The sequence below is a fragment of the Mustelus asterias genome, chromosome 19 (genome assembly GCF_964213995.1).
Source record: "Mustelus asterias chromosome 19, sMusAst1.hap1.1, whole genome shotgun sequence".
NCBI lineage: Eukaryota > Metazoa > Chordata > Chondrichthyes > Carcharhiniformes > Triakidae > Mustelus > Mustelus asterias.
In genome coordinates, this window is record NC_135819.1 from 24,160,462 (window position 1) to 24,176,847 (window position 16,386).

Here is a 16,386-nt window from a genome sequence, read left to right on the forward strand (position 1 = left end):
AGCCACGGAGGAGCAGGAAACCAGAGACTACATCGTGACTACAGCTGCCAGAGACTGGTGCTTCGTGACCTGAGAATCAGATACACTCTGATTTATGGTCAGATGCATCGTGCTTCATGATCAAGGACAGTTGTATGGACTTTGATTCATGACCAGACCAGTGTTTGTGTTGTGACTGGTGCTGGGAGCCATAATGTATATATATCCCCACTTTTCCATGTTCAGAGAGAATTTTGGCTTCTGCTTTCAAGGGCTCAGGTTCTCCCACAAGCTTGAGAATAAAGCCTACTCTATTTTGACACATACCAGCCTCAGGTATTTTTTACCTACTACAACGTCAATCCCATCTAGTCCAATAGTCTGTATCTCAGTATTCTCTTCGACAACATTGTCTTTTTCCTGTGTGAATACTGACGAAAAATATTCATTTAGCACCTCTCCTATCTCTTCGGACTCCACGCACAACTTCCCACTACTGTCCTTGACTGGCCCTAATCTTACCCTAGTCATTCTTTTATTCCTGACATACCTATAAAAAGCTTTAGGGTTTTCCTTGATCCTACCTGCCAAAGACTTATCATGTCCCCTCCTGGCACTTCTTAGCTCTCTTCAGGTCCTTCCTGGCTAACTTGCAACTCAGGTGCCCTAACTGAGCCTTCACGTCTCATCTTTACTAAGTCTCCTTCCTCTTCACAAGAGATTCAACTTCTTTAGTAAACCACGGTTCCCTCGCTTGACCACTTCCTCCCTGCCTGACAGGTACATACTTATCAAGGACACGCAGTCGCTGTTCCTTGAGCAAGCTCCACATTTCAATTGTGCCCATCCCCTGCAGATTTCTCCCCCATCCTTTGCATCCTAAATCTCACCTAATCGCATCATAATTTCCTTTCCTCCAGCTATAACACTTGCCCTGTGGTATATACCTATCCCTTTCCATCACTAAAGTAAACGTAACCGAATTGTGGTCACTATCGCCAAAGTGCTCACCTACCTCCAAATCTAACACCTGGCCTGGTTCATTACCCAGTACCAAATCCAATGTGGCCTCGCCTCTTGTTGGTCTATCTACATACTGTGTCAGGAAACCCGCCTGCAAACATTGGACAAAAACTGACCCATCTAGAGTACTCGAACTATAGCGTTTCCAGTCAATATTTGTAAAGTTAAAGTCCCCCATAACAAACACCCTGTTATTTTCACTCCTATCCAGAATCATCTTTGCAATCCTTTCCTCGACATCTCTGGAACTTTTTGGAGACCTATAGAAAACTCCCAACAGGGTGACCTCCTTTTCGGTTTCTAACCTCAGCCCAAACTACCTCAGTAGACGAGTCCTCAAACATTCTTTCTGCCACCGTAATACTGTCCTTGACTAGCAATGCCACACTTCCCCCTCTTTTACCACCTTCCCTGATCTCACTGAAATATCTAAACCCCGGAACCTGCAGCAACCATTCCTGTCCCTGCTCTATCCATGTCTCCGAAATGGCCACAACATTGAAGTCCCAGGCACCAACCCATGCTGCAAGTTCACCCACCTTATTCTGGATGCTCCTGGCGTTGAAGTAGACACACTTCAAACCACCTTCCTGCCTGCCGGTACACTCCTGCAACCTTGAAACCCGATTCATGACCTCACCACTCACATCCTCCTGGAGCAACAATCCAGGTTCCCATCCCCCTGCCGAATTAGTTTAAACCCTCCCGAAGAGCATTAGCAAATTTCCCCCCCAGGACATTGGTACCCCTCTGGTCCAGGTGAAGACCATCCTGTTTGTCGAGGTCCCACCTACCCCAGAATGAGCCCCAATTGTCCAGGAATCTGAATCCTTCCCTCCTGCACCATTCCTGTAGCCACGTGTTCAGCTGCTCTCTCCCTATTCCTCTCCTCGCTAGCACGTGGCACGGGTAACAAACCAGAGATAACAACTCTATTTGTTCTCACTCTAAGCTTCCACCCTAACTCCCTGAATTTCTGCCTTACATCCCCATCTCTTTTCCTACCTATGTCTTGGGTGCCTATGTGAACCACAACTTGGGGCTGGTCCCCCTCTCCCTTAAGGATCCCGAAATCACGATCCGAGACATCACGGACTCTGGCACCTGGGAGGCACCACACCAACCGCGAGTCTCTCTCGCTCCCACAGAATCTCCTATCTGTCCCCCTAACTATGGAGTCCCCAATGACTAATGCTCTACTCCTCCCCCCCCTTTCCCTTCTGAGCAACAGGGACAGCCTCTGTGCCAGAGATCTGTACCCCATGGCTTACCCCTGGTAAGTTGTCCTCCACAACAGTATCCAAAATGGTACACTTGTTATACAGAGGAACGGCCACAGGGGATCACTGCACTGACTGCTTCTTACCCCTTCTAACAGTCACCCAAGTATCCTTATTCCTAGGAGTATGAACCTCCCTGTAGCTTTTATCATAGAAGAAACCCTACAGTGCAGGAGGCGGCCATTCGGCCCATCAAGTCTGCACCGACCACAATCCCACCCAGGCCCTACCCCCACATATTTACCTGCTAATCCCTCTAACCTACGCATTTTAGGATTCTAAGGGGCAATTTTTTTTTTAACCTGGCCAATCAACCTAACCCACACATCTTTGGACTGTGGGAGGAAACCAGAGCACCCGGAGGAAACCCACGCAGACACAAGGAGAACATGCAAACTCCACACAGACAGTGACCCGAGCCGGGAATTGAACCTGGGACCCTGGAGCTGTGAAGCAGCAGTGCTAACCGCTGTGCTACCATGCCGCATATCTATAACTGTCTCTGCCTCCCGAATGATCCTGAGTTCATCCAGTTCCAGCTCCAGATCCCTAACACGGTCTTCAAGGAGCTGGAATTGGGTGCACTTCCTACAGGGGTACTCAGCTGGGACACTAATGGTGTCCCTCACCTCAAACATCCCACAGGAGGAACATTGCACTGACATCCCTGCTAACTTCCCTTACTAAGAAACAAAAGAGAAAAAGAAGAAAAAAACTCACCTGCTCTCACACCGAGTCTTTATTTTTAGGTTAGAGGAGGGGGAGGGTGGGAATGCGAATGCTGTCTTTGTCCGTTAAGTACGGATTGTGGGTCTGGAAGGTGCTGTCTAAGGAAGCTTGGTGAATAGCAGCACATCTTGTCGATGGTACAAACTGCTGCCACTGTCAGCGGTGCAGGGAGAGTGTGGCAGGGATGTCAATCAATGAGCTGCTCTGTCCTGAACAGGGTTGAGATTCTGAAAGTCCATATCCACTCAGTGAACTCCAATGAAGGACAGTTCAGTCCCATCCACTGAAAGCCACACTAGCTCACGTGATCACCTTCTGTTTGAGTTGCATACACACTATTCCCCACAATAGACGGGCCTTAGTTAACTGGCTGATCAGAGAGAGGCAATCACCAAATCAGAACTTGAACAAATGCAGAATGATTTTGATCAAATTCACATTCTGTTTGCAGTGTGAGCAACACCCACTGGGTCCAGCAAAGCCCAAACATTCCAAAATACAGTCTGTCCCTCTCCCGGGGGTGAGCATCACCATGGGAGAGAAGGAGGCAGCCACAGCCAGGCTCAGCTCCACAAGGACATCCCCAGACCTGATCACACCGCCTCCCCCACTCTGGGCTCCGAAACAGACAGAAAACCAGCAGCAGCCCCATCAAATCCAGAGTTAGTGTTTCTCTCTCAACCCTCAGTAAACCAATCATTCAGCAGGCCTAGTTCTGCTGGGATTGGCTCACCCCAGCCACCAGTCTCATGGAGCTATTGGCTAACATGTGGAGGATGCATTGACCAATCAGCTCCCAGACACTAGAAACAAGGACTGAGTGCTTTATTGATCATTTGATGACTGGTTGAACAGAGTTTGTTTGTGTTTCCTGTACAGGAACAAGGTGATCAATGAAGCAGAGATCAGAGAGACAGCTGTCACAGTCAGGGTCACAATCAGGACCACCTCAGACTCCACACCTACAAAGCAATGAGAAACCAATGGTTACTGAAGCTAACACTGAGGGGGAAATGGAAACCAGCAGTCAGCCAACTCACCCCCTGGAGACCTCTCCTGTATCCTTCCCTCAGCCCCATTCAGGGAGGCTGTTGCCAGGTTGGTTCCATCAGTATCCAGAATGAGCAGGGGTCCAAGTGAGGCCTCAGCCTCCCACTTCAATCCAGCTTCACTCTCTGCAATATCAACCATTCCAGTTAGAGAGGGGAAAGGGGGAAGCTCCCACATCTAGAGGATCAATGTCCTACCAGCTTCAGCTACAAGATCTCTCCTTCCTCTGGATCCAAATCCCAAATCCCTTGTGGCCCCACAGTTCCCCACATGGCAACAGGCACAAATGTCAAAGCTCGATTCCTCCAATGGGGTCCAGCTAAACAAGAGAAATCAGTCAACCAGGTTGTGCATCACTTCTCCACACAAACACATCCCTGAGGGAGAGAGGGGGAACTTACACATTCTGCATCTTCTGCAAAGTACAAGCTTTGTTCCTGGAATCTCTCCGATCCACTGGAACAACTTTCAGGTGACAGGTGATGAAAATCTGAGGGACACATTCAACACAAGTGGTTATTTAGTGACTCCCTCCCAACATGGAGACCCCAATGATCAGCTTCCCCTTACCAAGGAACGCTCATCTCCAAAGAAACGGAAGGCATCCAGGTCAAAGCGGAGTTTGTCCGACTCCCGCTCGTCTCCTGGCAACACAAAGGTTGAAAAGGAGTCCTCAGCTTTGCTGTCCAGGAGGCAGCTGAAGAAAGATGGAAAAAGGGACAAGAAGTGAATCCAGAAAAGCCATTGAGATGGGAGCAGCTGCAGAAAGCAGAGAGCTCCTTACCCATTGTAGTCAATGATGCTGTATCTCGGGCTGGAGTCCTTGTCTGGCCTCAATGCAGCTACACAGCGGTCAATGTAGAGCTTCAGGGCCATGTGGTTGCTCATTGAAACAGAGGCCTCAATGTGAATGAGCTCACCCAGGTAGTAGACAGTCGAAGTGCGCTCTGTAAGCCAGTCACCTGAAGGACAAGAGGACAAGGGTTGGAGACAGTGGGTGTAACTCCCAGTGAGTGAGGACAGGAAATCACTCCCCATCCACCCATCACATACCATTCATTAGGCGCAGTGAGAATGACAGATGCCCTTCTCCAGACCTGGTGGAGCTGAATGGGATCCAGGTGGGCTTGATGGGGTTACTGCTCACATTGCCCTTCCTGGAAAGACAATGCAGGCATTTTAGGACAAGGTCAGAGGTCACTAGCAGCTGGAGATCTTATTGACAATCGAGTAAAGATTCTCACCTAAAATAACGACACTCAATGGGAACGACCGCTCCATTGGTTCTCACAATAACAGATCCATGATACTCTGGGCTGTGGCTCAGGTGGGTGCTGTAGATCAGGAAATCTCCAGTCATCTGAAAGACAGCAGCTTAAGGAATGAAGAACTGATCTGAAATGAGAATGTTCTACACTGGGGTTAACAATGAACTCATCCCATTAAAACAATTCTTCAGGAGGATTGACAGGGTCAGTGTGAAGAGGCTGCTTCCCCCAAGCTGGAGATTCTGTTAGCAGGGAGTCTTCTCAAGTCAGGGGTCAGTCATTTAGGATTTAATGTGATGAGGAATTTCTTCATTCAGCAGCTGATGAATCTTTGGAATTCTCTCCAGCCCCTGAGAGCTGGGAATGGCCACTCACTGAGGATATTCAGGACAGAGGCATTTATTTTTGGCCATTGAGGGAATCATGTTGTGAGGACAGGAACATGGAGGCTGTGGGAAGCTCAGTCCTGATCATAATGACTGGGGAACAGGCTGAAGGGCCTCATCTGGTTAGCAGTGTTGCTATGCAACCTCAGCCCTTCCTGCAAGGAGAGATCATGAGCACAAGACCAGAATCAATTAACAGGGAAGTGATTCAATAAAAGCTTCAGTTAACAGGAAAAGGAGCCACAAGTTGTCAGCAATTTGGAACATAGCAACAGAACAGTTTGTAATCAGAGCCCCATTTATTCCAATGACTGGGAAAGTGGGAAGTGTAGAGTTCCTCTTTAGTCCAATCGATCTCAATTCCTATTTCATTCAGATTTAACCCAATTGGATTAAAAAGTGGACTGAAACTCAACCCTCAGTTGAGTTGATGTGAATGAGGGGAAATCAAACTGAAAAATTCTCAAAATAGGGAAAGCTTGGAGGAAGCAAAGAGAAGCTTCCAGAACAATGGGGTTGGAGAGACTCAGACCAGTGAAAGTAAAGCACAATCCTGAATAGAAAGCTAATTTGGGGTTTATAAAGCAGGAGACAGCTATCTCCTCAATATCAATGACATCTCACCAAGTGCTGGAGTGAAGAGTGGGGAACAACCTACAGCCCCAGCTCAGAGGCAAAGTTTGAGGATTCACATTACCTGCAATCTGCTGCCACACTCATGGAGTCCATAGTCAAAGAGGACGGTGTGGTTCTGAGAGTAGATCCTGGTTGGCCGACAACCTGCTGTCCCCAGGGTCAGATCAGCAGCTTTAACCAGGTGCCTGGTTCCAAATAAATCCAGCTGGACCCTGACCAGCAGCTTGTCCTCTCCACACTGCACCCTCACACTCTGCACTGGAGACACACCTTGACCCTCAGAAATGGGAATCAAAGGGAGGCCCAGGAGGAGGGAATGTCTGAGGCCGAGGGGTGGCTTTGACTATTATCCATGGAAACCTGTGGCCTGGAAACTGTTGCCAAGTATCAGAGCAACAAACAGCTCCAACTAACACCAGCACTGGGAAGAAACCCCTCACTCCAAAATCCCCCATCATCCCAAACAACTGAACCATCCCTTCAGGCACCAAGCGACACCTTTTATACACACAGCCCACACTCAGCTGACAGCAATTATTCCAGAATCAATAACAACAATTGAACCAATTACTCATTTCTTTTGATACCAATCAAGTAGCTTTTTCGGCACCAATCAAGTAGCTTTTTCGGCACCAATCAAGTAAACGAACTCAAATTAACTTAGGGACAAAGTAAAAGGGGCGGCTCCCCAAAAGGAAGGGGGAACAGCCCGAACCAAAATCAAAGTCGAAAGGAAACTTAAAACGTCAAACCAAAAGGTGATTATCGGGGTCGATAACACACCCCAGCCCCTGCGGCGCCCAGCGGTCGCGGAAGGCGTCAACCGCGCCCGTGGACACCGCATGCTCCCTCTCCAGAGACACCTGGCCGCGAATGTAGCCGCGGTAGAGGGGCAGACAGTCGAGATGGACGGCCCCGTCGATCGCCCGCTGCCTGGACCTATTGATGGTGCGTCTCGCCAGGCCCAGGAGCAGGTTCATGAGGATATATTGCGCCCATATTCCTGACCATTGGGCACTGGCACGCTGGCACAGTCGTTAGCACTGCTACCTCACAGTGCCAGGGGCCGAGGTTCAATTTCCAGCTTGGGTCAGTGTCTGTGCAGAGTCTGCACGTTCTCCCCGTATCTGCGTGGGTTTCCTCCGGGTGCTGAGGTTTCCTCTCACTGCCTGAAAGACGTGCTGGTTAGGGTGCTTTGGCCATGCTAAATTCTCCCTCAGTGTACCCGAACAGGCGCCAGAGTGTGGCAACTAGCGGATTTTCACAGTAACTTCATTGCAGTGTTAATGTCAGCCTACTTGTGACACTAATAAATCAACTTCAACTTTTTTGGGGGGACAATTGTGCCCCAGATGTCTCCAGGTGTGACTGGTTGCCTAGTAACTGTCAGAATATAACAGGAAGGAATAAAGAAAGAAATGAGACCAAATGAAAGCAGCAGAAAAGCCGGAATGAAGGTGGAGAGTCTGATGTGAAATTGTTGAACTCAGAGCTGAGTCCAGAATGCTGCCGAGAGTCCATTCGAAAGAGGAGCTGCTGTTCCTCCAGTTTGCGTTGAGCTTCATTCCAACCCTGTCGCAGGACAAGGACAGAAAGGTCAGAGTGCCAGCAAGGTGGAGGATTGACATGACAAACCACAGGAAGCTCAGGGTCATGTCTGTGGAAGGAATGGATGTGTTCCTCAAAGCGGAAACCCAGTCTGTATCTGAACTCCCCAATGTAGAGCAGAGCACATTGTGAGCATTGAATACAGTGTACTCAATAGAAAGTTCAAGCCAGTGTCCAAAGTCTTTTCCTCTCTTTGTCCATATTCCTTCCTTATCTCTAGTTATCCCATCTACTCCTGTTGTACCTTTCCAATCCCATTCTCTATGATACTGGATCAATCCTCAATCCCTATCTCCTCCACTCTTTAACACCATTTCATATCAATTCTTTATCTTTTCTGAGTTTTTCTGTTTTGATGAAATCCTTGATGTGGAAACATCGAAACTGGAAGCAGGAGTAGGCCATTCGGCCCCTTGAGGCTGTTCCACCATTCATTTTGATCATGGCTGATCATCACATTCAATATCCTGAAGTGTTCAATAGCACAGTGTTGGACCTTCACCTGACACTTGTCGCACTTTGTGTAACTCACTGCGTTAGTTACACAAAGAGAGTGGCGAATGTTGTTCCTCTGTTTAAGAAAGGGAATAGAAATGACCCTGCTAATTATAGACCGGTTAGTCTTACTTCGGTGGTTGGTAAATTGATGGAAAAGGTCCTGAGGGATGGGATTTACGACCATTTAGAAAGATGCGGATTAATCCGGGATAGTCAGCACGGATTCATGAAGGGCAAGTCGTGCCTCACAAATTTGATTGAATTTTTTGAGGCGGTAACTAAGTGATTTGATGAAGGTAGGGCAGTTGATGTCATATACATGGATTTTAGTAAGGCGTTTGATAAGGTCCCCCATGGTCGGCTTATGATGAAAGTAAGGAGGTGTGGGATAAAGGGAAAGTTGGCCGATTGGATAGGTAACTGGCTATCTGATCGAAGACAGAGGGTGGTGGTGGATGGGAAATTTTCGGACTGGAGGCAGGTTGCTAGCGGAGTGCCACAGGGATCAGTGCTTGGTCCTCTGCTCTTTGTGATTTTTATTAATGACTTAGAGGAGGGGGCTGAAGGGTGGATCAGTAAATTTGCTGATGACACCAAATTGGTGGAGTAGTGGATGAGGTGGAGGGCTGTTGTAGGCTGCAAAGAGACATAGATAGGATGCAAAGCTGGGCTGAAAAATGGCAAATGGAGTTTAGAACATAGAACATAGAACAGTACAGCACAGAACAGGCCCTTCGGCCCACGTTGTTGTGCCGAGCTTTGTCTGAAACCCAGATCAAGCTATTTCCTCCCTATCATCCCGAAGTACTCTATATGCCTATCCAATAGCTTCTTAAATGTTCCTGAAGTTTCTGACTCCACTATCACTGCAGGCAGTCCATTCCACACCCCAACCACTCTCTGAGTAAAAAACCTACCTCGGACATCCTTCCTATATCTCCCACCATGAACCCTATAATTATGCCCCCTAGTTACCACTCCATTGCCCCTCTGGACACTTTTGTATCTCTCCTCTCTCACCTTAAACCTATGCCCTCTAGTTTTAGACTCCCCTACCTTTGGGAAAATATATTGACTATCGAGCTGATCTGTGCCCCTCATTATTTTATAGACCTCTACAAGATCACCCCCTCAGCCTCCTACTCTCCAGAGAAAAATGTCCCAGTCTATCCAGCTTCTCCTTATAACCCAAACCATCAAGTCCTGGTAGCATCCTAGTAAATCTTTTCTGCACTCCTTCTAGTTTAATAATATCCTTTCTATAATAGGGTGACCAGAACTGCACACAGTATTCCAAGTATGGCCTTACCAATGTCTTGTACAACTTCAATAAGACGTCCCAACTCCTGTATTCAATGTTCTGACTGATGGACAACCCATTGAAGTGACACTTGGCACCGAGGATGGTGTCGGGTTGCCACCGTCCATCGGAATGATCTCTGAAAGCGGAAGGGCATGTTAGTAGGGTGGTGAAAAAGGCATATGGGACACTTGCCTTTATCATTCCAGGGATAGATTACAAAAGCTGGGAAGTCTTGATTTGGTGAGGCCACAGCTAGAATACTGTGTGCAGTTCCGGTCGCCACATTATAGGAAGGTCACCACCTCGTGGAACCCAGCTGGTGATAGTCAGGAGGCTGCCCCTGTCCATGCGGCTGAACTCAAACACATACCTGGAAGGCAGTGCAGAAGGAGCATCGACGTCTATGCCTCAAGGGTCCACAATGGGCACCCCCGCGCTCCCACCCGTATGCTCCCCCTGCCTGCCGTGGCCAGTTTGTTAACGGTAGGTGATGCGCTATCAATAAGGCGAAAGACTACCGATATGCCAATATAAGTGTAGGCTTTTATTCACAACAGAATCAGGAGCAGATCCCAACAAATAACCGACCTGGACTGAACAAGGGGGAGGAGACAGCCACCTTTATACTAGGTGCTGAGGGGAGGACCCAAACTGGAAGGGGATGTGTCCAGGTATGACAAGCACACACAACGGTGGTCCATATAGGACAAAGGCACAACTGAGGTCCACCACAGTAGGCAACCCATTGAGGTGACATGCGTGGCACCGGGGATGGTGTTGGGTTGCCACCATCCAGACTCATGGGGACACTGGTTATTGGGAGGGGGTGGGGAGCTGGGATGAATAATCGGACAAAGCGTTTCTCCCTCTCTGCCACCATCCAATGATCCGCACCCCCATCCCAATCCCCTGACCCCCCCACCCACCATCCACCACACACCGCCCCCAATGTGCCAAGGATGCACCTTGGCATAACCCACCGGACATTGAGCAGTGCCACGGGGATGGGGACAGAGGGAGGTGGCACCTACTGAGAGGGCACATGAGGGGGTGGCAGATCAGTGGGGGGGTTCTGCTGCCACTCTGCATAGGGATCGTGAGCAGAGGGAGAGAAGGGCTGAATGGGGCTGGCCATCAGCATGGGAAGGGGTCGTCCTGCTGGGGAGGTTCGGTGCTGTGGGGGAGGGGTGCGATCGGAAGACCGGGCTGGGAGAGTGGGAACAAGTAGTGTGGGAGGATCGAGACTGCAGGGGTTGGGGGGATCGAGGTATCAAGGTGGGCGGGAGAGGATGGTGGGTGGGAGAGGATGGTGGGATCGGGGTCATGGCTGGCCCCGGAGACGTGAGCACTCGGGTAGTGCACTAGAAAGCTTTAGATTGGCTAAGAGGGAGTTGAAGAGCGAGCTTAGAAGGGCTAAAAGGGGACATGAGAAGACTTTGGCGGATAGGGTTAAAGAGAATCCTAAGGCGTTCTATAGGTATGTCAAGAACAGAAGGTTGGTTAGGGCAAGTTTAGGGCCAGTTATAGATGGCAGAGGGAAGTTATGTGTGGAACCGGAGGAGATTGGTGAAGCATTGAACCAATATTTCTCTTCGGTGTTCACGCAAGGGGACATGAATATAGCTGAGGAGGACACTGGGTTGCAAGGGAGTAGAATAGACAGTATTACAGTTGATAAGGAGGATGTGCAGGATATTCTGGAGGGTCTGAAAATAGATAAATCCCCTGGTCCGGATGGGATTTATCCAAGGATTCTCTGGGAGGCAAGAGAAGTGATTGCAGAGCCTCTGGCTCTGATCTTCAGGTCGTCGTTGGCCTCTGGTATAGTACCAGAAGATTGGAGGTTAGCGAATGTTGTCCCATTGTTTAAGAAGGGGAACAGAGACTTCCCCGGGAATTATAGACCGGTGAGTCTCACTTCTGTTGTCGGCAAGATGTTGGAAAAAATTATAAGGGATAGGATTTATAGTTATTTGGAGAGTAATGAATTGATAGGTGATAGTCAGCATGGTTTTGTGGCAGGTAGGTCGTGCCTTACTAACCTTATTGAGTTTTTTGAGAAAGTGACCAAGGAGGTGGATGGGGGCAAGGCAGTGGACGTGGTATATATGGATTTTAGTAAGGCGTTTGATAAGGTTCACCATGGTAGGCTTCTGCAGAAAATGCAGATGTATGGGATTGGGGGTGATCTAGGAAATTGGATCAGGAATTGGCTAGCGGATAGGAAACAGAGGGTGGTGGTTGATAGTAAATATTCATCATGGAGTGCGGTTACAAGTGGTGTACCTCAGGGATCTGTTTTGGGGCCACTGCTGTTTGTAATATTTATTAATGATCTGGATGAGGGTATAGTTGGGTGGATTAGCAAATTTGCTGATGACACCAAAGTCGGTGGTGTGGTAGACAGTGAGGAAGGGTGTCGTAGTTTGCAGGAAGACTTAGACAGGTTGCAAAGTTGGGCCGAGAGGTGGCGGATGGAGTTTAATGCGGAGAAGTGTGAGGTAATTCACTTTGGTAGGAATAACAGATGTGTTGAGTATAGGGCTAACGGGAGGACTTTGAATAGTGTGGAGGAGCAGAGGGATCTAGGTGTATGTGTGCATAGATCCCTGAAAGTTGGGAATCAAGTAGATAAGGTTGTTAAGAAGGCATATGGTGTCTTGGCGTTTATTGGTAGGGGGATTGAATTTAGGAGTCGTAGCGTTATGTTGCAACTGTACACAACTCTGGTGCGGCCGCACTTGGAGTACTGTGTGCAGTTCTGGTCCCCACATTACAGGAAGGATGTGGAGGCTTTGGAGAGGGTGCAGAGGAGGTTCACCAGGATGTTGCCTGGTATGGAGGGGAGATCCTATGAGGAGAGGCTGAGGGATTTGGGATTGTTTTCGCTGGAAAGGCGGCGGCTAAGAGGGGATCTTATTGAAACATATAAGATGATTAGAGGTTTAGATAGGGTGGATAGTGATAGCCTTTTTCCTCTGATGGAGAAATCCAGCACGAGGGGGCATGGCTTTAAATTGAGGGGGGGTAGTTATAGAACCGATCTCAGGGGTAGGTTCTTTACCCAGAGGGTGGTGAGGGATTGGAATGCCCTGCCAGCATCAGTAGTAAATGCGCCTAGTTTGGGGGCGTTTAAGAGATCCGTAGATAGGTTCATGGACGAAAAGAAATTGCTTTAGGTTGGAGGGTCACAGTTTTTTTTTAACTGGTCGGTGCAACATCGTGGGCCGAAGGGCCTGTTCTGCGCTGTAATGTTCTATGCTCTATGCTCTATGGAAGGCCAGCGATTGGGTGGGTTGGGAGGGGGGAGGGGGGTGGTGGAGCTGGGTCCGGAAGGCCAGCGATCGGGGGGTGGGGAGGGGAGGGTCACATGGCCAGCAATTGCGGGCGGTGTTGCTGTGCTGGCCAGTGATCGGGAGGCCGGCGGTGCGGGCCTATTGTGCATGTGCCAATCTCGGCGCTGAATGATGGGAGCAGGCACAGTGTCCCGCTCAGTGCTACGCTGCCGGCCTCTCCAGCGGGAATGGGCCCCGTCCACTGATTTTCAGCACGATTGACGCTCCGGCTCTTGGTGATGCACAGAGTGTGGGAGATTCATTTTGAAACTCCCGCTGAAAAAAGCAACGGGATTTACTCTACTTTTTACACAAATTCAGCTCTTAGAATCTGTTTGGGAGAATCCCACCCAGGGTGTGCGTGAAATTATAAAGTTACTTTTCAATCGCCAATACCGTGAAGTCAATCTTGATTCAAAAAGAAATGATTGCCCTCTATTCATTGGAGGAGTTGTCCATCTGGAGAACAAATGGCATCGACACAATGCAACAATCACCAATCCTCATCGTGGCTCAGTTATCACGTGGATGGTTTTTAGCTGAGACCTCTGGGTCTTATCCATTGCACGTTACGACAAGGACATGCCGAGGAAGGCGGTGGCACAATGGTATCGTCACTAGATTTGTAATCCAGAGACCCAGGTTCAAATCCCACCACGGCCGCTGGTGAAATTTGAATTCAATAAAAATCTGGAATTAAACGTCGAACAATGACCATGAAATGATTGTCAATTGTTGGAAAAACCCATCTGGTTCACTAATGACCTTTAGGGAAGGAAATCTGCCATCCTTACCCGGTCTGGCCTACGTGAGACTCCAGACCCACAGGTGTGTGGGTGACTCTCAAATGCCCTCTGAAATGGGGGGCAGTGAGGGATGGACAATAAACGCTGGGTCCAGCCGGCAACTCCCACATCCCATAAATGAATAAAAATATAACAATATGGAAAGAACAAGCAGATTATTTGATCCAGGTGGAAAGTTGTTTGTTTATCTTATTTTATTAACATGTTAAAGGTTGGAATGATTTATCCAGTTGTTTGCATGAAGTCAAATTGCTGCATATTTGTTGAAGCTAACAATGAAACAGCAATCGGTGGCGGGATGTTTTGCTCTGGGCATGTTTTAATTTCTATTTGTTTCCCCAGCAACATTTCAAGATGAGAGTGATGGGATATTTCAGCACAGACTTCAATTCGTTACGGAATTTATTCTGAGTTGCTGCATAAATGCAGGTATTTGTGCAAGAACTCAAAAGCTGAAGCATGAAACCGATTTCTTGTAGGACATCCGAAATGCTAATTGATCCATTATCTTGCATCATGGCCATTCGCAAGCAAATAGAATTCACCAGAAACATCACCCAGAGCAAGATAAAATTTCCCCAGATGACAAAGAGTAAAATGATGGATTTTCTTCGCTTCTCGATTTTGGGATCACTGGGATTCTTCCCACTGCTGTGGAGCCGGAGTCTCCTCCAGGCCCCGCTCGACACCAGAATGTGTCTAACAGTCAGCGCATTGAGCAGCAGGATCAGCAAGAAAGGGACAAATGGAGTTAAAATTTAATGTATTGTTTCAACTGCTCCCCATATCCTTGAAAGAAGAAAGCTGTCTAACACGTTACAAAACCAAGGCGTGTTAAACAGCATATATTCACTGGTTAAAATAAAGTACCAGAAAGTATTTTTCAATAAGAACAGCACCGTCACGCTTCCCACAACTGGAGTCACCGTTCTCTCTGTGCAATATTTTGCTTTCAGCTTCTGGCAACAGATTGTCACAAATCGATCAAAGGTAAAAGCAACTGTGTACCAGACTGAACAGTCAGTTATTGCATAAAGCAGGACGCCATGTATATTACACAATTTAATGTTCTGTACAAAAAGGAAGTGTGCGGCGTAAGCAATGGGAATCTGTCCGAGTATCACATCAACTGTAATAACCAGTAGATCTGCCGCTGCCATGGACACCAGGTATCGAGCGACACATTTAGAGAGACCACATCGTCCTTGAGATAGGATCACAATCGTCACTAAGTTCACTGTAAGGGAGTTTGCAAAAGAAAAAGCAGCAGTATTCAATGAGAGTTCAGTCTGAAATTAGAATTTTCATTACTGCATATATTTAGAGTGTTTTCTTTGAGAGAGTTTCTCCTGTTGGAGACAGGCTTTGCAAAAGCAGCAATGGACTGTGAAATAAAGAACTGAACAGGATCAAACTATCTTTAATAGATACAGAATCTAAGTTTTTAAAGTTAAAGTGTATTTATTAGTGACACAAGTAGGCTTACATTAACACTGCAATGAAGTTACTGTGAAAAATCCCGTCGTCGCCATAGTTCGGCACCTGTTCGGGTACACTGAGGGAGAATTTAGCACGGCCAATGCACCCTAACCAGCGTGTCTTTCAGAATCTGCTGCAAACCTTAAGAAATGTGATTCCTGAGATGGAGGATTGCTGCTCCATCTTGTAGAAAATAACAAGCTATTGTTTGTGAAAGCAACAATCACCCAAACTTGGAAAGAACTGAAAGCTGTGCAGAATTGGGCTTTAACTGTAATAGATATCAGGCTGCTGTTGCCTGGGAGGGCGATATGGGGCGTGGATATTCCTGTGATCACTGCTCACCGATTGTTAGAAGAAAGTGCACAAATGTGGAAACAATACGGGTTCACAGTCCAGTTCAGCGCTGGGGCATCAAACTCTCCTACCCACACTCCATTGAGACAGAGCTTTTCCAGGGAACAGCTTTGCGGAGGCGGATTGTTCGGGGGAGATTAAAGTTGGCATTATTGGAAGAAGAACATAGAAATCTCGGCATTCTTGCCAACTGTGCCACATGAGGCAACATCCGTGGACAACTTATCCAATTGATCTGTGAAAAATGACAGAGTATTTTGCTACACTTTTCCACTAACTCAGTAAGGTGAAACACGTGCTACTTCTCGATGCGGTGCCCTGTGTGATGATGCATGCACAATTCCAGACCCATTTTCCAGCACTTCCTGCATCGTGTTGTTTGCAATGGTGTTTGCAGCGTTCCTCTAAATGCTTCTTAAATGTTGTGAAGGGGAGAGGGAGGGGGCTGGCTAAGATGCTCTGTCAGAGAGTCGGTGCAAACTCGATGGTCTCCTTCTGCACTGTCGGGATTCTCTGTTCAACTCTTTGTCTGCGTATTTATCACCATTCTGTCACATTGCTGCTCTACATCTGAAAATGTGTGCAGAATAAAGAATTGGAAATGCAAAAAAAAGTCTTGAAAACATATCTGAGCGAATAGCAACATGCA

General features: G+C 47.8%; 1 protein-coding gene across 1 annotated transcript; it reads right to left on the bottom strand.

The window, feature by feature from the left end:
- Positions 1-3,836: 3,836 nt before the first annotated feature.
- On the bottom strand, positions 3,837-15,061 carry LOC144507652 (zona pellucida sperm-binding protein 3-like). The gene is made up of 10 exons (XM_078234809.1): positions 14,978-15,061; positions 7,777-7,923; positions 6,413-6,604; positions 5,306-5,421; positions 5,115-5,218; positions 4,846-5,023; positions 4,632-4,758; positions 4,463-4,551; positions 4,259-4,380; positions 3,837-3,973 (listed from the first exon to the last, which is right to left on the bottom strand). The coding sequence occupies exons 1-10, from the start codon at positions 15,059-15,061 to the stop codon at positions 3,837-3,839; spliced, it is 1,296 nt and encodes a 431-aa protein (XP_078090935.1).
- Positions 15,062-16,386: the final 1,325 nt, after the last annotated feature.